The 24,443-nt window shown below is 43.1% G+C and overlaps 1 protein-coding gene across 4 annotated transcripts in view; it reads right to left on the bottom strand.

Annotated features, from left to right (window-relative positions):
* The window catches only part of CNTN2 (contactin 2), a 393,010-nt gene that overhangs the window by 82,736 nt on the left and 285,831 nt on the right, over nt 1-24,443 (bottom strand). For all 4 annotated transcript variants that reach the window (XM_077481283.1, XM_077481285.1, XM_077481286.1 and 1 more), the window contains one exon: nt 16,200-16,270. In XM_077481283.1, the coding sequence (XP_077337409.1) occupies nt 16,200-16,270 (71 nt within the window). The remainder of the gene's footprint in view (nt 1-16,199; nt 16,271-24,443) is intronic.

The following is a 24,443-nucleotide window of genomic DNA, read 5'->3' as shown; positions in this document are numbered from 1 at the left end:
ATAATATACTTTCTTTCAAATATCGAAAGCCTATTATACTTGACTGCTGAGCTGAGTGCTGACTTTTATCAGTGTAGGGACTGAGGGACAGTCTGCACTGCACTGTGTCACTGCTCAGTCTCTATCGCGGTGCTGGTGTCAGTGTTCTAGCTCAGTGCTGGTGTTAGTGAGGGAGATAGCAGCAGAGAAGTCAATCAGCAGGCAGTGCCAGCACCATGGCTGAGGATCAGCACTGGACTGGCACCTTCGGACCACCGCAGTGGAGCCCTGCATAGGTGGGGGTAAGGGCCGGGCAGAGGGAGGGGCTCAAGCACAGTTTGGCACACTGGGACACTGGCACAGGACTGCGCTGCCCTGACTGTGGCACTAATCATCTCCTGCACCCCCTTCATAGCCTGCCCTGACCTTGCCTCTCCTCCATGGCCTTCATGCGCTCCTGAATTGTCAAAATTTCACAGATAAAAAAAGAATGCTTGTCGTTGTCGATCCCAGATTCACTTAATACTTTTGTTATGTCAGTGCCCATGTTATGGGACTATGTGTGCACAGCTAGTAAGTATTTTGTGGAGGTTTTTAAGGTTCGCCTGCCATTAAAGTCAATGGAGACTTTTTGTGAACTTTTGGCCGCGTTCGCGGTTCACGAAATGCCCCGTCGAAAGTTCGTCCATCACAAATTTTTAGGCCCCAAGTGCATAACTTTACATTCATCAACATTTAACCTCATCTACCACATAGTTGCCCAATTAGATGCATTGAGGTCGGCTTGTAAATTGGAGACATCCTGTAAGGACATTATTCCACTGCATAGCTTGGTGCATCATCTGCAAAGACGGAAATGTTACCTTTGATCCCAGACCCAATATCATTTATAAAGATATTAAAAAGTAAGGGTCCCACCACTGAACCTTGGGGTACACCACTGATAACCTTAGACCATTCAGTGTAAGAATCATTAACCACTACTCTGAATTCCGTCTTTTAGCCAGTTTTCTATCCATTTACAAACCTGTAGACTTTACGTTACACATGAGCCGTGTGTGCGGAACTGTATCGAACGCTTTTGCAAAGTCCAAGTATACCACATCCACCACAACCCCTCTGTCAAAGGTTTTACTTACCTCCTCATAAAAAGAAATAAGGTTTGTCTGACAACATCTATCTTTCATGAATCCATGCTGTCTGTTGCTTAAAATATTTTTTTCCTCATCTATTGGCAACTATTGTTAAAGCTCAGAGGCCGGCAGCATACATAGTAGAAATACAATCATGCTTAAATAAGAGGGTTGATACTACTCCAGAGATATTGGAGGTATTCTATCAGTTACTATATAAAAGTAGGGTCCTATCCAGAGGAGTCCATGAGTAGATTCTTTGATACTATTGATTTACCAATTATTTAAAATGATGAAAGGGCGGCTTTGGAGGCACCATTAACATTGGATGAGCTAAGAGAAGCAATATCTAAATTTACCTAATAATAAAGCACCAGGATCAGATGGCCTAGGAAGTGTATAAAAAAAATATGTGGATATTTTGTTACCAGAGTTGCTTGATCTCTTTAATTATGCCATAGAGGTGGGCTCATTACCCCCCTCTATGACTGAAGCAGTAATCATTGTTTTGCTGAAACCTGGTAAGGACCCGAGTAATCTTGACTCATATTGCCCAATATCGTTGTTATCGACGGATATCAAATTTCTGGCAAAGGCATTGACGATAAGATTATCAAAATGCATTTTGAATTTAATCCATTGTGACCAATCAAGTTTTATCCCTAACAGATCCACAGCAAACAATATCCGTTGTCTATTTTTAAATCTACAAATCCCAACAGATAATATGGGAAATACTGTCACTTGATGCTGCTAAAGCATTCGACAGTATAGAGGGGGTCTTTTTGTTGAATTGTCTAAAACAATATGGGTTTGGTTCCAGATTTATCAAATGGATACAACTTTTGTATGACCCCCAAGTGCAAGGGTACAGGTGAACAGATGTGTTTCGACCTCTTTCCCATTGACCAGAGGAAAAAGGCAGGGATGTCCTTTATCCCTGCTTCTCTTTGCTCTGGCCATTGAGCCATTGGCTGAGGCTAGCCGTTCCTCCACAAATATTGTTGGATTTCGTAGCTCTACAGGTGAAGATAAGATAGCACTTTATGCGTTTGACACCTTAGTGTTTCTGGGGGATACAGGCCCATCCCTGTCCGCAGTTATGTCCTTAATAGAATTATATGGATCCTTTTCAGGAATTAATGTTAACTGGGACAAATTTGTAATGTTGCTCTTGGACCCTGTGCGTTTTGAGCACCCACGCCAGGTTAATCGGATAGCCATTGTTAAATCATTTAAATATTTGGGAGTGGTAATTACATTAGATATCACAGAATACACAGACAGGAATGTACTCTCTCTCATTGTCAAACATGGAGTAAATTCCCATTGTCCATGGTAGAAAGGGTGAACTTGGTGAAGATGGTGTGGATGCCCCAGATGCTATATGTATTACACAACTCCCCCATATGGTTGACGTTGCGATGATTTAGGACTATTGACTCAGTTTTTAGGGATTTTGTGTGGAGGTGGGGAAAACCTAGAATTAGATTAGAAACATTACAACAGCCCATAGATAAGGGGGGAGTTGCGATACCTAATCCAAGATTATATTTGATCGCATCATAATTAAAACACTGGCATGGCTGAGAGATACTGGATTTGCAGGACCCTGTACAGAAGGTAATATCACAATTTAAAAAAAAAACACCCTTTAGTTCAACTAATAGTAGCTCACCACTTTTACAATAAAAGAAAATGCCCTACTTTTTATTTGATTCATAGGGTGTGGGGAGCAACTCGAACTATCACTCAACATAAGGGCTATACGAAACATATTCCTATATCGGACAACTACTACCTTTTTGAACTGAATAAACTTTTGGAATTTTCGAAGTGGAAAAAAGCGGGTATAATATTTCTGTATCAGTTATATGAAGGGAATGTTTTACTTCCATTTGATACCTTAAAAGACTGCTATCAGTTAACGAACAAACACTTCTACCAATATCTTCAAATACGCCATGCTTTACAGATTCAGAACTTGAAAATTCAAATACAGTATAAATATTCTATAATATTAACAAAGGCAACTTCAGTTTCTTGCATGAAACGAGGATTAATAGGTGATCTTTATTCAAATTTACAATCGGAGAACACAGAAAAACATGAATATAGTTTTATAAGGTGGAAAAGAGACATAGAGGATCTAGAGGAGGAGGAATGGACATGTGCCCTGGAAACACTTCCCAGGACATCCAACTCACCCTCCCAAAGGCTATCTCAGCTTTTTATTATACATAGGGCCCATTACACCCCACAATAATCCTATGCTTGGGGAAAATACACAACACTGTTATGCCGCTATGCTCACTACTTAATGGTTCTCTTATTCACAAGCTTTGGTGATGCCCAAAGCTTCATCGTTACTGGGAAAAAACAGAGATAACAGGAACGCCTAAACTCACACTACTGGGAATAATTCCCGATGGGACGTTGCCAGTAGACAAGCACACTATGTGGATAAGATCCCTTTATTTAGCACGTAAAGTTATTTTACAAAAATGGTCATCTGCTGATCCTCCAACCCATAAACAATTGGTTGAGAAACTTAATTACAAACTCAAAAGAGAAAAATTAACATATAAACATAGAGGTACACCCCAAAGGTTTGGTAAAATATGGTCGTGTTGGATAGACCCTAGTAATCAACTATATGATGGTTTACCTAGTGGAGAGGAGTGAGGTAGAAGAGACTAAATTCGTGCGTGATAGAAATATAACTTGATGCTGTATAGAGGAAGCTGCCATGGTTTAAAGTTTGAAATTAGCGTTGAACAACTTGTTGAGTAAAATGTATCTATGTCTCTATAATGTTTTGTTTAGTACATGTTAAATTACTTTAGTCCGAGAGGTTTATTTGTTTTATGTGTTTTTATGTGTCTTGATATTTCATGGATTAATGTGACATATCTGTATGTATGTTTAATAATAAAAAATAAAAAATGACTTGATTATTTATATATATATAGATATATATATATCTATATATATATATTTTTTGCCAATCCAGTGGTACTATTCCTGTCATTAACTGGTTCCCGACAAGCGCACGACGATGGCGGCGTGCTCCCGTGCTGGTCGGGACCCCCGTGAGTCCGGTCGCGGGACCCGCGGACTCGATCGCCGCGGACATACCCGCGATCGTCTCACAGGACGGCTGAATGGAGGAAATGCAGTGTAAACAGCATTTCTCCATTCTGCCTAGCAACTAGTGACGCTGATCTCTGCTCCATGTGATTGGAGCAGAGATCAGTGTTCCCTAAATGAAAGCCCAACCCCCCCACAGTTAGTAACACACCCCTAGGAACACTTAACCCCTACACTGCCACACACTGGTTATCCCCTTCACTGCCAGTGTCATTTACACAGGAATCACTGCATTTATATAGCAGTGATTACTGTATAAATGACAATGGTCCCAAAAATGTGTCAAAAATGTCCGATGGGTCCCCCACAATGTCGCAGTCACAATAAAAATCGCTGATCGCCGTCATTACTAGTAAAAAATAAATTATAAAAAATTATTAATAAAAATGCTATAAAACTATCCCTATTTTGTAAACGCTATAACTTTTGCGCAAACCAATCAATAATCGCTTATTGCGATATTTTTTACCAAAAATATGTAGAAGAATACGTATCGGCCTAAACTGAGGGAATAAAATGTTTTTTTTTTATATATTTTTGGGGGATATTTATTATAACAAAATACAGCAAAATGGTCCGGTCTGTAAGTGGTTAAGTGCCCAGTGGTTAAGGTGGTAATTAAACTCGGGGCCTTATCCTCATTAAATCAGCCACAGAACCTGTGTAATTCATATGTGTTCAGGTTTAAAGGGATGAAGTGGCAACCCTAGGTATAAACTAAGCTGGGATTGATCAGTCCACTCAGTTTTGGTGAAAAGAAAAAGTTCAGCCTTAATTGTATTTTCATACCTGTATGTCATTTGTGTTTTCCCTCCTGTAGTGCTGGGAGTGAGCTTCCAATGGTTTTCACATTATCAACAAGACAGGAAATCTATTTTAAAACATTCCCCTCATGTCATGAAAGACATGTATTTCTTCCTTTAAGCTCATTTAAACCCAAAAATCAAAAAATGAAATATAACGCATCCTACCAATTCTTAGATGAGGTGGCTACATTCGTTTTCTTTTTACCAAAAATATGTAGAAGAATACGTATCGGCCTAAACTGAGGGAATAAAATGTTTTTTTTTTTATATATTTTTGGGGGATATTTATTATAACAAAAAGTAAAAAATAATGTGTTTTTTTCAAAATTGTCGCTCTATTTTTGTTTATAGCGCAAAAAATAAAAACCGCAGAGGTGATCAAATACCACCAAAAGAAAGCTCTATTTGTGGGAAAAAAAAGGACGTCAATTTTGTTTGGGAGCCACGTCGCACGACCGCGCAATTGCTAGTTAGAGCGACGCAGTGCCGAATCGCAAAAAGTGGTCTGGTCTTTGACCAGCAAAATGGTCCGGTCTGTATGTGGTTAATGAGTCCCTTAAAATTAGATACAATGACTTTGAAATTACAGAGCTCGATTCTTTTAGGATCCATGGGTGGATGCCATCAGGTCCAGGTGCTTTATCCACCTTTATTGTGTCCAAATATTTCTGGACCATATCACTTTTGAGCCCTTGTGGATTTGGGGCTGTGTCACTACCACCTCCATTATGGACATGAGCTCCCCCATGCTCCTTTTTATACACAGAATTGAAGAAAGTATTTAATAAATTAGCCTTCTCTTTGTCCCTTGTCACCCACTCTAGAATATTTTGTAAAGGGCCTACATGCCCAGACTTTACTTTTTACTATTAATATATTTGAAGAATTTTTGGGGGTTTGTCCTACTATCTTTTTTTTGTAACATTTAAAGGACACTAGTGTTCCTTCATTTTTATATTTTTTAAAAGCTCTCTTCTTATAGTTTATAGCTTTTAACTTTGGCCGTGAGCCATTAAGGTTTTATTTTTAGCCTTTTAAAGTTATTTCCCATGGGAATATACTTGCAGTGAGTTCACAAACAAACAGTCTTTTTAAAGAATTCCCATTTCTGTTCTGTTCATGCATCATGACAAATTAGCCTGTGTTTTCCAGGTCTGTAATCTGTTACCAGAGGGCAAGGCAGAATCACTGGCTGATTTCTGGCTGCTGCCAAATATTCAGACTAATTTGGTGAGATGCAGATCAACATTGTGACAGACCTAGCTGGGACAGAGGCTCTTGGAGGGGACTGAATACGAGCCTCTTGCCCACCGATTATGGGCCCTGGCATTTGGGGGAACATTGCTCTTTGTGAGCTGTATGTCTGGGGACCCCTGAGGTGGTGTTACTTGGATTCAGGTCCATGTCCCCCCCAAGATACACAGACTCTGGATATGTATTTATCATATTAGCAATAGTGACTGAATCACACTGTTGGGACACAAACTCTTAGATGCTAATGTCATCAACTCCAGCCACCTGTCTGTTGTCTTGTATAATGTAAATTAATCTAGTCTGGCTTGACACAGATTCTAAAGAGTATTTCACCTATTGTTGTTTTGTTGTTTGTGCTAATTAACCCTGCAATTGAATGAAGGAGTCCGTCCAGTGTTGATTAGATAATTAGCTCATGCTAATTAGGTTAGGTTTTAGTCATCCTGCTATATATATATTTGTGGGAGAGCTCAAATAAAAGACTATTCCTGATGTACTCCAAGACTGGTGTTGTCTAATTCTTGGAGGTTCCTATAGCCAGATCCATTGGCATCGTGTTTCAGGACTTAGGAAGCGGCATACTGACGGAAACACTAAAGCGGAGTGTGGGGGATAGGTTCCGTCACAAACATCTAACTGACTTCAGAGCAACAGGCTGAGCTGTCTGAAGTGTTGGAGTCCTAGTAGGGTGCGTTTATCACATGCCCTGGCCTGACTAACCTAGTTGTCTACCATGTAGGCATGCAAAGCCACAAGCCGTTTAGAAAGTCAGGTTATAGAGTCTCTCTAAAAGTAAAAGCAGACATTAAGAAGGAGATTCTGGCACTGGGGTGACTTGGACAGTCTCAGGGCAATGGGGGTAACAGTATCAGAGCACATTGGTTACTAGCAATACAGGTGATACCTAACAACAATACTACTAGGTTTAGACTTTCAGACTTTAGGCATAGACTTTCCAAAACTGAATAAGATCACAATTTTTTATGCCTACCCAATGCTGAGGGTTGATGAATTGTTGGACAAGCTGGCTGGTGTTATTTAAGAATCATGGACCTAAGCCAGAGATACTGGGATATTGCTGTGACCACTAAGACTTGGGAAAGATCTGCCTTTACCACACTCTTGGGCTTTTTGAATTTAATTTTATGCCATTTGGGATGAGGAATGCCCCAGCCACCTTCCAAAGGGTTATACATTTTATTTTGGGAAATTCCTATAGAGTCAGACTCTTAGCTGTTTTTCCATTTTTCGTCAATATTGAAATTTAAATTGAGTGTTAAAGTGGTTGTAAACCCTTACAAACCACTTTGACCTAAAGGTAAGCCTAGATTAAGGCTTACCTGTAGGTCCAAGAAATATCTCCTAAACCTATACAGTTTAGGAGATATTTGCCCGAAGACAGGCACCGCTGTCTCCGGCGCATACGGCGCAGTCGCACTGAGCGTGGCATCGTCAATGACGAAGATGCCGCACGATGCCGCGCATGTCGGCTCCTGTGCGCATGCGTGGGAGTGACATCATCGCGGCTTCGTTGAATGACAGCGGCGGAGCTGCGAGACCCCACCGAGAAGATGGATGCGCCGGACTACAGGGGACAGCGGTGACTTTGCTGGCTCCTGTGTCAGGTAAGTGACACATAGGGGGCTACTATGGGATGCATAGTAGTCCATTATGCTTTGCCTTTGCAGGGAATGAAAGAGGAAGTAAACCCATCAGGGTTTACTTCCTCATTAAAGTGGTTTGAAAGCCAGAAGATTTTTTTTTTACTTAATGCATTCTATGCTTTAAGGTAAAAATCCTTCTGGATGCAACTCCCCCCCCCCCCCCCCCCGAGCCCCATCTCGTCGATCCAGCAATGTGCATGAGAGCAGTGGCTCTCCTGGGTCTCGCTCTCCTCATTAGCTCACACAGCAGCGGGGGCAGCAGTCAGCCTGTGAGCCCATAAGGAGAGAGCGGGGGTTGGGAGTGAGCCATGCTCTGTGTAAATGGATACTGTCCATTAACAGGACACTAGTTAGTTTCCACCAGGCATGTACTGGCCATTGAGACTACAGGGAGTTTCCCGGTGGGCCGATGGCTCAATGGGCTGGTTTCAGTGACAAAGTAATGGCTGCACGGCTCACCCTCAACTTCACGCAGTGATGTGAGAAAGATGAGAAAAATACAGAGGAGAATAAGTGAAATAATAAAAGAGGTTACTGAGGACTCTTTATGTTTTGCTACTTATGTTTTTTTTCACAATTACGTATAGTTTTATATAGTGTTTTTGTGCTTGTTTACAAAATTAAAGTGGGCTGGTCTGGATGAAGTTCAGGGCCAACTTTTTGTCCCAGTCCAGCCCTGGTTTCCACAATCCATGACTTAACTTCACAGTTCACACAAATACGTTTTAAATTCAAACTGTAGCACTGATGCAAGTCATTTTTTTTTCCACAGTAGCGTGACAATCCCTCCACCTCCGGTCTAACTAATCACTCTCACCTTATGGCATGGACCCCTGTGCAAACAGGTGGTCATGCAAGCGGGTATCAAAATGGTTAACACAGACCATAAACTTCTCTCACGTCTCCTTAGATCTCAGCAAGGATGCCAGGTCATGGGTAGAAAGAAAAGATCTAAGTGCTCACCGCTTAAGTATAAGATTTCATTTTTGTGTTCAAACACAAACTACTCACATAAAGATGATAAAAACACAGCATGTAAAGCCGACAATCATGTTAGTTCCATAGGGCAGCAGCGGGTGACATCATGTGTAGCTCCTCTCCCATATGCATTACGTTCAATCAGAACTTCAATGTCACCGGACTCTTCCCCCCTTCCATTCGTTAGCAGACGGAGGCACTTGGGGAAGGTGGGAGGAGTCCAATGACATTAATGTCCGTGATGTCACTGGATTTCCGACGGAACTCTTTTGATCGATCAAAATAATTAATCGATTAATCAAAGAATTCATCTTTAATTTCCACAGCCCTAATATATTATATATATATATATATACACACACACATACATACACATGGGGTTGGAAAGTATTCAGACCCCCTTAAATTTTTATTACAGCCATTTGCTAAAATAATTTAAAGGGGTTGTAAAGGTAAATATTTTTTCACCTTAATACATTCTATGCATTAAGGTGAAAAAACATCTCACAGTGCCGGCCCCCCCAGTCCCCCCCGTTGTACTTACCTGACCCCTCGAAAGTCCCGACGTCCTCTTTGCTGCTAAGCCTGGCCGCTGATTGGCTGGAGTGGATGGATTGAAAGCAGCGCAGCCATTGGCTCACGCTGCTGTCAATCACATCCAATCACACGGTGCGCTAGGGGACGGGGCCAAGTGATACAGCGTGTGGCTATAGCCGCCGGCTGTATCACGGGAGCACGCCCGCAAGTGCTTCTCATCATGTGAGGGAGCTCGCATGAACGTGAGAAGTACTTGTGGGAGAAAGCAGAGACAGCTGGCAAGAGCAGGTTCGGGGCCACTCTGTGCAAAACAAGCTGCAGTGGAGGTAAAAAACAAACAAACAGTGGAGGTAAGTATAACATGTTTGTTATTTAAAAAAAAAAATGACTTTACAACCCCTATAAGTTCGTTTTCCTCATTAACCACTTAAGGACCGCCGCATGGCAATGTACGTTGGCACAATGGCACCAACAGGCACAAGCACGTACATGTACGTGCTTGCCTTCCAGCGGGTGGGGGGCCCGTTCGGACCCCCTCCCGCTGGATGCGGCGGTCCGTTTCGCTTCAGGAGCGATCCGAGATGAGGGGATGGCTGTTGGTTTCTGGCCATACCCTCTGGATCGCTCTTGGCGAATGAGAAGCTTCCCCCGCCTGTGTATTGTAAACACAGGCAGGGAGGAAGTGATGTCGTTCTCCTTGGGCGGTCTTTTTGACCGGACTGCGAGGAGAACAGATAAAGTAAGTGCACCAACACTACACTGACATGTAGGTACACATAGGCACACAAATCCCCCCCCCCCCGATCACCCCCCCTCCCAGTAGGCTTGTGCAATTCGTTTCGTAACAAATCTAAATTCGGCCGAATAAAAAAATAACGAATAACAACGAATACGAAAGAAATATAACGAATGAATTCGAATGAATTATGAATTTGAATGAATTCGGTAATTCTTTAAAGATCTAATGAAACAAAAGGTCAGCTCAAAGTAAATCTTATAATCCAATCAGCTAATTAATTTGTGTCGGAGAATGGATTACTGGCAAAGTGCATTCCTGAAACTGAGTTAGAAGGGTAGTAATTATAGATTATCCTCGCGCCACAATGTTTCAGATAAAGAAAAGTAAAGCAAAAATAAAAACGAGAACGTATGGCTGCAGAAAAACACCGACAGGGGTTCAAACCCTCCACTAAATCGATAAGCTGTATATATGGTGAATGGAAGTGACGTCCGTAGTACGAACCTGTGTTCCGTTCGTTTGATGCTGCTGCCTTGTTTATAGTTTGCCTATATGCTTCATTTTAAATGCGAGTACCCAGGACTATGTCCTTTTTAGAATAAAGTTTGATTTTATTACATACTTCACTATTGGAGCTCCTTCTTTTCTCCTATGGATGTGAATGTTGGCTTGGGGCTGAGGACCTAGAGGGGACCACCCATACTACCTATACCATCTGTCTGTTGAAAGGAATATCTGCTGTTTACCTTACAGCAGTAAGGTAAGGTAGCCATTGCACCTTGTGTGTGGACACCTACTCACGTGATCACTGGTGGAGTAACTGTTTACTCACGGAGCCATCATACGTTGATGACACAGAGTGGATATATAAAGTGCACGTTTTGTTATATACTGAGAGCTTTTTTATATAGAAATAGACACTTTCACTATTACTTCGTTGCACCCTATTGAACATTGAACGACTCATTATTTGGCTTTTTTTCAGACATTGTTACTTTATTTTTGAGTTTTACACTTTTATGCACTATGGACTGAATTATATTGTATATATGTATGTATATATATATATATATATATATATATATATATATATATATATATATATATATATATATATATATTCTCTTTTGATTATATGTTAAACAATTTTTGGCACTGAATGTACTTTATTGCTTATTGTCACTAGATGCACTTTTGTGGAAGAAGTTTTTTATGATAGTTTGCATGCGTTTAGAATCAAAATAAGTTTCTGAAAGAGCATCTACTTACTATTGAACAAGATAACAGTTATTGGATAATTATTTGCACATTGTATATTGATAGTTATATCCATATTTATCTATTCTATTTATCTGTACTTTTAGTGGAGCGCAACACCATTCACCATATATACAGCTTACTAGGTGTTGTATTGTATTTGAGCCGAGGAGAAGAGACGTTGTCATTGTGTGTGTTAAAAGATTCAATAAACAAACGACTTTCCAAACTACGAATCATTATCACGAATGTCTATACATACATAAATATCGAATTTCAACGAATAGGAACGAATGAATTTCACACTCTACGAATAATAATGAATTATCCGAAAACGTATTAACGTAACATAACGAATATAACAAAACGAAATTATGTATTTTACGAATGACAACAAACCGAAACTAAGCAAAATTTTCCATTGTGCACTAGTCTACCTCCCAGTCACAGTGTCACTCATTGCAGTGATCATTTATTTACTGATCACTGCATTTAGTGTCAGTTGTGACAGTAAAAACTGTCAGGGCAGTTAGTGTTAGGTCCAGGGTAGCCCCCTACCCCCCCCCAATAAAGGTTTAATTCCCTGATTGCCCCTAGAGTTAACCCTTTCACCCCCTTTTGCCAGTGTCACTAAGCGATCGTTTTTCTGATCACTGCATTAGTGTCACTAGTGCCGCTAGGTAGCTAGTTATTTTTTTAGGTTCACCGCCAGGTTTTTATAGCGCTAGGTACCCCGATATACTACCCAAAAATGGTTTTAACCCCCTTATTGCCCCTAGTTAACCCTTTCACCCCCTTTTGCCAGTATCACTAAGCAATCGTTTTTCTGATCGCTGCATTAGTGTCACTGGTGCCGCTAGGTAGCTAGTTATTTTTTTAGGTTCACCGCCAGGTTTTTATAGCGCTAGGTACCCCCATATACTACCCAATAATGGTTTTAACCCCCTGATTGCCCCTAGTTAACCCTTTCACCAGCGATCACCCTATAAGTGCCACTGGTGACGCTGGTTAGCCAGTTAGTTATTTAGGTTACCCGTCAGGTTTTTATATAGCGCCAGGGACCCCCATATACTACCTAATAAAGATTTTAACCCCCTGATTGCCCCTAGTTAACCCTTTCACCAGTGATCACCGTATAAGTGTTACGGTTGACTCTGGTTAGTTAGTTTGCTTTTTATAGCATCAGGGCACCCACTATTTATTACCCAATAAAGGTTTAACCCCCTGATCACCCGGCGGGTGATATCAATTAGGCTTTAGGGTCAGGGTCTGTGTCGCCCAGGCAGCGCTAGGTTAGTGCCAGTACTGCTAACACCCACGCGCAAAGCATAAACCTCCCATAGTGGTATAGAATCTGAACAGATCAATATCTGATCTGATCTATACTAGCGTCCCTAGCAGTTTAGGGTTCCAAAAAAATGCATTGTTAGCGCGATCAGTTCAGATACCTGCTAGCACCTGCGTTTTGCCCCTCCGCCCAGCCCACCCAAGTGCAGTATCGATCGATCACTGTCACTTACAAAACACTAAACACATAACTGCAGCATTCGCAGAGTCAGGCCTGATCCCTGCGATCACTAACAGTTTTTTTTTTGGTAGCGTTTTATATTTAAATCCTGAAGGCAGTGCTTGGTTTTCGGGGTCCCGTACGTGGCTAGGCTCCCAAAAAGTCCCCCACATGTGGTATCCCTGTACTCGGTAGAAGCAGCAGAATTTATTTTGGGGTGTAATTTCACTTATGCCCATAGCATGTGTGAGCAATATATCATTTAGTGACAACTTTGTGCAAAAAAAAAAAAAATTGTAATATTCCTGCAACTTGTGGCAAAATATAAAATATTTAATGGACTCAACATGCCTCTCAGGAAATAGCTTGGGGTGTCTACTTTCCAAAATTTATTAATTTGGGGGGGGGGGGGGTTATGCTATTTTGGCATTTTATGGCCTTCGAAACTGTGATAGGTAGTGAGGAGTGAAATCAAAAATTTGCACCCTTAGAAATCCTGAAGGCAGTGATTGGCTTTCGGGGTCCCGTACACGGCTAGACTCCCAAAAAGTCCCACATATGTGGTATCCCCGTACTCAGGAGAAGCAGCAGAATATATTTTGGGGTGCAATTCCACATATAACTATGGCATGTGTGAGCAATATATCATTTAGTGACAACTTTTTGTAACCTTTTTTTATTTTTTATTTTTTGTGTCATTATTTAATCACTTGGGACAAAAAAAAAATATTCAATGGGCTCAACATGTCCCTCAGCAATTTCCTTGGGGTGTCTACTTTCCAAAATGGGGTCATTTGGGGGGGGGGGGTTGTACTGCCCTGCCATTTTAGCACCTCAAGAAAAGAGATAGGCAGTCATAAATTAAAAGCTGTGTAAATTCCAGAAAATGTACTCTAGTTTGTAGATGCTATAACTTTTGCGCAAACCAATAAATATACGCTTATTGACATTTTTTTACTAAAGACATGCGGCTTAAATGTATGACTAAAATTTAGTTCATTCGATTTTTCTTATAACAAAAAGTAGAAAATATCTTTTTTTTTTAAAACATTTTCAGTCTTTTTCCTTTTTATATCGTAATAAATAAATAAATATCGCAGAGGCAATCAAATACCATCAAAAGAAAGCTCTATTTGTGGGAAGAAAGGGACGCAAATTTCCTTTGGGTACAACATTGCATGACCGCGCAATTACCAGTTAAAGCAGTGCAGTGCGAAATTGTAAAAAAACCTCTGGTCCTTAGGCTGACAATTGGTCCGGGGCTGAAGTGGTTAATGTATACACAGCACCCCATATTGACAGAAAAACACAATTGTTGAAATTTTTGCAGATTTATTAAAAAAGAAAAACTGAAATATCAAATGGTCCTAAGTATTCAGACAATTTGCTCAGTATTTAGTAGATGCACCCTTTTGATCTAATACAGCCATGAACTTTTTTGGAAGGATGCAACAAGTTTTTCACACCTGGATTTGGGGCTCCTCTGCAATCCTCCTTGCAGATCCTCTTCAGTTCTGTCAGATTGGATGGTAAACGTTGATGGTCAGCCATTCGGGTTTAAGTCAGGGCTCTGGCTGGGCCATTCAAGAAAAGTCACGGAGTTGTTGTGAAGCCACTCCATTATTTTAGCTGTGTGCTTAGGGTCATTGTCTTTTTGGAAGGTAAACCTTCGGCCCAGTCTGAGGTCCTGAGCACTCTGGAGAAGGTTTTCGTATAGGATATACCTGTACTTGGCCACATTAATCTTTCCCTCGATTGCAACCTGTCGTCCCATCCCTGCAGTTGAAAAACACCCCCACAGCATGATGCTGCCACCACCATGCTTCAATGTTGGGACTGTATTAGACAGATGAGCAGTGCCTGGTTTTCTCCACACATACCGCTTAGAATTAAGGCCAAAAAGTTCCATCTTGGACTCATCAGACCAGAGAATCTTATTTCTCACCATCTTGGCATCCTTAAGGTGTTTTTTTTTAGAAAACTCCATGCAGGTTTCATGTGTCTTTCACTGAGGAGAGGCTTCCGTCAGGCCACTCTGCCATAAAGCCCCGACTGGTGGAGGGCTGCAGTGATGGTCGACTTTCTACAATTTTCTCCCATCTCCTAACTGCATCTCTGGAGCTCAACCACAGTGATCTTTGGGTTCTTCTTTACCTCTCTCACCAAGGCTCTTCTCCCCCGATAGCTCAGTTTGGCCGGATGGCCAGCTCTAGGAAGGGTTCTGGTCATCCCAAATGTCTTCCATTTAAGGATTATGGAGGCCACTGTGCTCTTAGGAACCTTAAGTGCAGCAAAAAACTTTTTGTAATCTTGGCCAGATCTGTGCCTTGCCACAATTCTGTCTCTGAGCTATTCAGGCAGTTCCTTTGACCTCATGATTCTCATTTGCTCTGACATGCACTGTGAGCTATAAGGTCTTATATAGACAGGTTTGTGGCTTTCCTAATCAAGTCCAACCAGTATAATCAAACACAGCTGGACTCAAATGAAGGTGCAGAACCATCTCAAGGATGATCAGAAAAAATGGACAGCACCTGAGTTAAATATGAGTGTCACAGCAAAGGGTCTGAATACTTAGGACCATGTGATATATCAGTTTTTTCTTTTTTAATAAATCAGCAAAAATGTCAACAATTCAGTTTTTATGTCAATATGGGGTGCTGTGTGTACATTAATGAGGAAAAAATATGAACTTAAATTATTTGAGCAGATGGCTGCAATATAGCAAAGAGTGAAACATTTAAGGGGGTCTGAATACTTTCCGTCCCCACTGTTTGTATGTATGTATATATGTATATATGTGTATATATGTATATATATGTATATGTGTATATATGTGTGTGTATATATATATATATATATATATATATATATATATATATATATATATATATATATATATATATATATATATATATATATATATATATATATATATATATATATATATATAATAAACTTTACAATCACTTTAATCATAAACACACATCTGCAAATGTAAGCAAATTCCAATTGTAGTTAGAGTTGTTCTTGTCATTTTATTGGTAATACCTTTGGTTCCAAAATCCAACAATTTATCAAACTGCAACCCTTAGAAGCCAACTGATGTGTTTTTACCTTTTTACTGTGTATATAGTGTTGCATGTTTTTATTTTACATTTTATTATTCTTACAATGCACTGGGTGTGTACTTACCGTCCAGTTAATAGTCAGCTCATTCGGTGTACCTCCTCCTCCATTAACACCAGATGGAGCCACATTAGGAGCTTCAAAAAAGATAAAGCGTATTAATCACAATTTCCAATATTTTATTCAAAGGCCATCTACAATAATACCTTACAGTATAAACATACTGAATTGGTAATATGGTTGTATTTTATGTAATGCCACAGTAAAAAAACAAAAAAACAGAGATTAACTCATAGCAGCAAAATTTCAGCGTTTAGCCCCATACACACATCAGATTTTCTGCTGATTTTTTCCTTCAGATTTACAAAAACCATGTAGTGCAGGGGCCTGCCTGAATGCATACAAATTGAAACTCCTAAGGTTTAACCTCATATTATATGGTTTTGGTAAATCTGAAGGAAAAGCATCAGCAGAAAATCTGATAGTGTGTATGTGGCTTTTGGTTTTTAAGAGTATTCAGGCTAATGAAAGGTAATTTTTTACAGCTTTACTTATAGGTACGTCTTGGGATAATCGTATATTTAAAACACCCAAGTCTCTGGCTCCACACTGTATCATACTATGCTATAAAATGTAATATGCAAAATCCAAATTCTTTAGCAAAACCATGCTCAGGACCTGTTGGGCAGATGACTACTCGTTAGGGCAGATGACCATAATACCTTTCTAGCACGACATGACATTTCCTAGGTACTGCTGTCTTCTGCTTCACAGTGGTGATTGACTGTCAGAAGTCGATATTTCACCATGTCATTTGCCCTTTACTGCGGTGAAAACAAACTGAATAGCTTGAAATCACAACCATAGCGAGAGACAAACATTATATTGTTAAAGTGGTTGTAAACCCTTACAACCAACTTTGACCTACAGGTAAGCCTAGATTAAGGCTTACCTGTAGGTCCAAGAAATATCTCCTAAACCTACACGGTTTAGGAGATATTTGCCGAAACACAGGCACCGCTGTCTACGGCGCATACGGCGCAGTCACACTGAGCGTGGCATCGTCAATGACGAAGATGCCGCACGATGCCGCGTGTGTCGGCTACCGTGTCTATGGTGCACAGAGCGCGTCGCGGTCAGCGGCGATATGCCGCGCGTGTCGGCTCCCGTGTCTATGGTGCACAGAGTGCGCCGCGGTCAGCGGCGATATGCCGCGAGTGGCGGCATGCCGCGAGTGGCGGCTCCCGTGCGCATGCACGGGAGTGACATCATTGCGGCTTCTCCGAATGACAGCGGCGGAGCAGCGAGACCCACCGAGAAGATGGATGTGCCGGACTACAGGGGACAGCGGTGACTTCGCTGGCTCCTGTGTCAGGTAAGTGACACATAGGGATGAGCCGAACACCCCTCGGTTCGGTTCGCACCAGAACTTTCGAACGGACCCCAAATTCATACGACCGTTAGAACCCCATTGAAGTCTATGGGACTCGAACGTTCGAAATTAAAAGTGCTAATTTTAACGGCTAATATGCAAGATACTGTCCTAAAAAGGGTTTGGGGACCTGGCTCCTGCCCCAGGGGACATGGGTCAATGCAAAAAAAAAGTTTTAAAAACGGCCGTTTTGGTGGGACCACTGATTTTAATGACGATTAAAGTGAAAAAAAAAGTAAAATATTCCTTTAAATATCGTGCCTGGGGGGTGTCTGTAGTATGCCTGTGAAGTGCCACATGTTTCCCGTGTTTAGAACAGTCCCTGCACAAAATTACATTTAACGGAAATAACGTCATTTAAAACTGCTTGCGGTTTTAATGTTATATCTGGTTCCTGCAATATGGTTATAAATCATTGAGAAAAATGGCATGGGTAGCCCTCCCTGCCCATTACCAGCCCTTTTGGGTCTTGTACGCATATTAAGGGGAACCCCGTACCCATATTAAAAAAAGGAAATACGTGTGGCCCCCAGGCCCTATATACTCAGAACAGCAGTATACAGGCAGTGCAAACAAGACAGGGACTGTGTAGGTTTGTTGTGTTAAGTTGAATCTGTTTGTAATTTTCAACTGGTACATTTTTAAAGTGTAGCTCCAGTCAAAAAAACTATTTTTAAGCTTTTTGGAAAACATAGGGAAGGGTTATTGCCCCTGTATAATTTGTTTTGCCGTCCGTCTTTTTTCATCTCACTTGCTGCTGTCTCCTTCAGTTTGCAAGTAGGAGATGTTTGTAAGTTGGATGTTTGAAAGTAGGGGCCTGCCCTATATGCTCTGCAGAAATGGCGGAACAAGGTGTTGGTTTTTCCACAACATTGTAAGCCCTCAAAGTGACTCTTGGTGGGCGCTGGAGCGCCCTGCTGTGAACGATTATATCATGAATTGTAATTACATGCCATTGTTGAACAGTGGTAGAAAAATTTACCTTATAGTGTTGTGGCACCAGCACCACAACCAACAAAGTCCTCACAGTTACTCTGGGTGGGCACAGGAACGGGCCCTCCTGTGAAATATTATATCAAGAATTGTAATTACATGTCCCTGTTAAACAGGGGCAGAAAAATTGGGCCTTAGGCACTGGTGCTGGTGCCACGACACTGCAACCTCTCCCATATACTCTAGTTTTAGTGCAGGAATTAGCCCTGCTGCAAAGCATTGCATCAAAAAATTTAATTAAACGCCCCTGTTAAACAGGGGCAGAAAAATTGGGCTGATGGCATCACCCAGAACCAAAAATGTTCTTCCAACATATCAGCGGAGGAGGAAGAGGATAGACAATCAACATAACAGGACAGTCACTCAGCATCAGCATAGGCAGTCTTGAAGGGATGTGATATTTCCAAAAAAATTATTCGGTTACATCAGCTTCAGGTGCTTGGTAGCTGTGGGTGATCCAAGACTGATTCATCTTGATGAAGGTCAGTTGATCAACTGATTCGGTGGACAGGCGCACCCTGTGATCGGTAACAAAGCCACCAGCAGCACTGAAGGTGCGTTCCGAAAGAACGCTGGATGCAGGACAGGCCAGTAGCTCAATTGCATACTGTGCAAGCTCTGGCCAGTGATCCATCCTCAAGACCCAGTAAGCCAGAGGATTTTCGGTGGGAAAGGTGTCCAAGTCTGACCTTGCCCCTAGGTATTCCTGCACCATGTAAATCAGACGTTGGCGATGGTTGCTGGAACCGATCATACCTTGGGGCTGCGGACTAAAAAATTGTCTGAAAGCATCGGTCAGGCGGCCACCTTCTCCACCGCTCCTTCTGACCGATGCCTCAGCAACACGTTGTCCAGGACCAGGAGTTTGTAACCTCCCAGTCTCTGGGAATGCGTTGCACAGACCTTTCTGCAAGGCCTCCCGGAGATGTCTCATCCTCTGTTCCCTCTGCGATGGCAAGATAAGGTCGGAAACCTTACCCTTGTACTGTGGATCAAGGAGAGTGGCCAGCCAGTAATGGTCCCTCTCCTTGATCCGAAGAATACGAGGATCCTTCCGCAGGCTTTGCAGGATCAGGGAGGCCATGCAGGGTAGGCTAGCTGAGGCATTCAGTCTGGAGTCCTCTGGGTCACTAAGGACAACATGATCCGCAGCTACCTCCTCCCAGCCACGTACAAGTCCACGGGTTTCTTGGGAGTGTAAATCATCCCTACAAGACTGCTGCTGCTGCTGCTGATGCTGAGTGCCAGCCTCCACCTCCATGCTGACACAATCGTCCTCCTCCTCCTCTTCCTGTGTGATGGGTGGCACAGCAGGAACACTGTCTGGATAAAGGGGGCCTTGAGAGGCAAGGAAGTCCTCCTCTTCCTGCCTCTGTTCTGCCTCAAGTGCCCTGTCCATTATTCCATGCAGCGTATGCTCCAAGAGGTGGACAAGAGGTACAGTGTCACTGATGCATGCACTGTCACTGCTCACCATCCTTGTGGCCTCCTCAAACGGTGACAGGACAGTGCATGCATCCCTGATCATGCCCCACTGGCGTGGTGAGAAAAAAACTGAGCTCCGCTGACCCTGTCCTGGTGCCGTAGTCGCACAGGTACTCATTGATGGCCCTCTGCTGCGTGTGCAGCCGCTGCAGCATGGCCAACGTTGAGTTTCACCTGGTGGGCATGTCACATGCGGTTCTTGGGCAGGTTCAACTCCTTTTGGAGCTCAGCCAGCCGAGCACAGGCATTAGATGATCGGCGGAAATGCAAACAGACTTTCCTGGCCTGCTTCAGGACATCCTGTAAGCCCGGGTACCTGCCCAAGAACCGTTAAAGACGTTAGCCACACAGGGCACATGGGTCAGTTGTCCCTGTCGGAGGGCGGAGAGGAGGTTGGTGCCATTATCGCAAAGCACCATTCCTGGCTTAAGCTGGCATGGCGTCAACCACCTCTCGGCCTGCCCCTGCAGAGCTGACAAAACATCCGCCCCAGTGTGGCTCCTGTCCCCCAAACAAACCAGCGCAAGCATGGCATGGCATCGTTTTGCCTGCGTACTTGCGTAGCCCCTGGAACGCCTACGGAGCACCGCTGGTTCTGAGGACACAGCACTGGAAGAGGCCATGGAGGAAGAAGAAGAGGAGGGGGTGGAGGAGAGAGGTGTGTCACAACCAATAGTAGCATTTTGGAGGCGTGGTGGCGGAACAACCTCCAACACTACTGCACCTTGTCCTGCATCCTTCCCAGCTGCCAGAAGAGTGACCCAATGGGCCGTGAAAGACAGGTAACGTCCCTGTCCATGCCTGCTGGACCATGAGTCAGCGGTAATATGCACCTTACCGCTGACCGCCCTGTCCAGCGAGGCAAGGACATTGCCTTCCACATGCCGGTAGAGAGCCAGAATCGCCTTCCGTGAGAAAAAGTGGCGTTTGGGGACCTGCCACTGAGGAACCGCACATTGTACAAACTCACGGAAGGGGGCCGAGTCTACCAACTGAAAAGGCAGCAGTTGAAGTGCTAGCAATTTAGCCAAGCTAGCATTCAACCGCTGGGCATGTGGATGGCTGGGAGTGAACTTCTTTCGCCGGTCCAGCGGCTGGGGCAGGAACATTTGCCTGCTATAATCGGACGTGGGTGTACTGCTAGCAGAGTGCCCGGAAGCACTTGGCTGTGACGCACCTAATTCTACACCTTCATTCCTCTCAGAGCAGGTTTCAGAGAGGACTGAAGGTCTAGTGGGGTTGGAGATCCCAGCTGATGAGGAGCAAGGAGAGGTCCGCTTTGTTCTTTGGTGTGGGTCTTTGAGGTACGCTTGCCAGCGAGCTGCATGGCAGGTCAACATATGTCTGGTCAAGCATGTGGTGCCCAAGCGGCTGATATTTTGGCCACGCGAGATACGCTTGAGACATATGTTGCAAATAGCAGCGGTGCGATCTGATGCACTTGTCTCAAAAAAGGCCCACACCAAAGAACTTTTAGAATAACGCGCGGAGCTCTGCGGTGTGATTCAGTCGGTGTGCTGCCCCTAAGCTGGCCCCCGGAGGGCATCCTGCCTCGTTGGGCATGTGCCTCCTCCTCCTCCTCCTCTCTCCTACCAGGCACCCACGTGGAGTCAGTGCCCTCATCATCCCCTCCCTCTTCATCGCTGGAGCAAACCTGGCAGTATGCTGCAGCTTGTGGAACATGACTGCCAGATTGCTGTCCTTATTGAGCATCCCCTCTCTCTGCATTCACGCTACTGCCTTCCTCTAGCTGAGTATCATCATCAGAGCCTAAAAACACTGGGCATCCTCCTGGAGCATGTACCCAACACTGTGCTCAAAGAGTTCAGGAGACTCCTCAGGAGGACGTGGTGGGTCTAGGGAAGGAGTCACTGATGATGACATTGAGAGGAGGGAAGATGATGCATTGGCAGCTGCTTTGCTAGTACCCTGAGCCTGGGTGAGAGACGATGAGGAAGATGAAGAGGGCTTGGTCATCCACTCTACCAAGTCATCGGCATGTTGCGGCTCAACATGTCCAGCTGCCGAAAAGGACAAGCGTGTCCCATGGCCACGTGCTGATGATGCACCGCGTCCACGACCAGCACTGTTGTCTCTAGACACAGAGCCTGCTTGCCCTCTTTTATCGGCTTGCGCCTGTCTGCCTCTCCTTGCTGGCCTTCCAGACATGGTAATGGCCTGAAGGGAGTTGGGAAAACCAGCAATTGGGTAGTGTATATTGTGCTGGAGGCACACACAACTTCCACTAACTCCTGCAGATGGCAGATGGCTCAAATAGAGAAGAGCTATGTAGGTGGATATAGCGGTGTATACTGGGTTCAGAGCATGCAGACAGCACGCACAATCTCCTAACACTGACTGAAAGCTCTATTTAAAAGGAGCAAGATAGTTAGCTATATAGGTGGATATAGCGGTGTATACTGCGTTCAGAGCACGCAGACAGCACGCACAATCTCCTAACACTGACTGAAAGCTCTATTTAAAACAAGCAAGATAGTTAGCTATATAGTTGGATATAGCGGTGTATACTGGGTTCAGAGCACGCAGACAGCATGCACAATCTCCTAACACTGACTGCAAGCTCTATTAAAAAAAGAGAAATATAGCTAGCTATATAGGTGAATATAGTGGTGTATACTGCGGTCAGGGCACACAGACAACAACCACTACAGAAGAGCAAGAACGAAAAATCGGCCGATAAGTATCGGTGTATACTACGTTGAAGGTACACAGAACACCCACTAACTGCTACAGATGCCAACACACTACACAAGGCCGCCGCGCTGGCGGCCTTATATAGTGTGGGGCGTGTACTACACAGCCTGAGCTATGATTGGCCACAGGCATCCTGCCTGTGGCCAATCATGGCTCTCCTTGCTGCCGGCGTTGTGATTGGCCTAGCATGCGGGGTCACAGTGCATGCTTGGCCAATCATGAGCCAGCAATGCACTGCGCCATCGCAGTGCATTGTGGGCCATGAGCGCCACACGAATTTGGCGGGAACGGCCCATAACGTTTGGAATTCGCCGAAGGGTCGAACAGCCGATGTTCGAGTCGAACGTACGTTCGAGTCGAACACGAAGCTCATCCCTAGTGACACATAATGGACTACTATGCGATGCATAGTAGTCCATTATGCTTTACCTTTGCAGGGAATGAAAGAGGAAGTAAACCGATCAGGGTTTACTTCCTCTTTAAGGCAGAGTGGATGTTGTTTGTTCTTAATGGGGCAATCTGGGATAAAGTTAGGAAGATGATGGTTCTGTCTAAATGAATAATGGAACTGTGCTGGAACTGGAGAGAGTCCAGAGAAGGGCAACAAAACTAATAAAAGGGACTGGAAGACATTAGTTATGAGGAAAGGTTACGAGCACTGAACTTATTCTCTCTGGAGGCGCTAGAGAGGGGATATATGATTTCAATTTACAAATACTGTACCGGTGATCCCACAATAGGGATAAAACTTTTTTAGGAAAGGGAATTTATTAAGACACTAGGCCATTCACTAAAATTAGAAGAAAATCAGTTTAACCTTAAGCTGCGTAGAGGGTACTGTAAGAATGGTAAGGATGTGGAATTCTCTTCCACAGCCAGCGGTTTCATTAGATAAGCACCTGAAAGACCACAACATACAGGGGTATACAATGTAATACTGACATAAAATCACACACATTGGTTGGACTTGTGTCTTTTTCAACTTTGCATACTATGTAACTATGTAACTATGCCTACAGTGCAAAACATAAGAACATAATTTGATTCTCCTCAGATTTTCCAAATACAAAAAAAATCATGAACTAGAATTCATAATTCAATTGGTCTTGCAGTTGATGGGGGACCAAGTTGAATGGTCGCTTTGGTCCTTCATAGCACTGCTTGACAAGCTATTGTCACCCAAATGGTATGTGAGGCCTAAGAACTGTGGGGAGACTTACTAATGGAAATTAAAAATATACAGCAGTTTCAAGGGCATCATGAGAAAAATATACTGCCTCTCTGTGCTGTGTTCTATTGCCTCCCCTCCCATACACCCAAGCTCCTCAATAAATGCCCATGCATCGGGTTCCTTGTGATTTGCCTCTGTGCGTTCCCTCTCCGCACTCCTAGTTCTTCACAGTAACAATGGGCCTTAATGTTGGAAGACTCATAGAGGTATCTTTATAAACAATTAGAGCTACAGCCCTCAGGTGTGGGTAGATAAAATTAACCAGTCGCACCCCAGTTTAACAATAGCACCAACATGCCTAAATGTTGAGACACGGAGGTTTTTATTTCTAAGCAAATTATTTTTTTTTTTTCTAGATGATTAAACATCAAGAAAAACACCTTTTATTTTGACAGTAAGAAAAACTACTGCTTTCCATTGCTGAGCCTGTCATCTACTAGGACCCCCACGTCCC

Source organism: Lithobates pipiens, unplaced genomic scaffold (assembly GCF_037356315.1).
Source record: "Lithobates pipiens isolate NorthernLeopardFrog02 unplaced genomic scaffold, aLitPip1_a1.2 Scaffold_16, whole genome shotgun sequence".
Taxonomy (NCBI): domain Eukaryota; kingdom Metazoa; phylum Chordata; class Amphibia; order Anura; family Ranidae; genus Lithobates; species Lithobates pipiens.
Note: the sequence above shows the minus strand (reverse complement) of the source record. Positions and strands in the feature narration are given on the sequence as shown.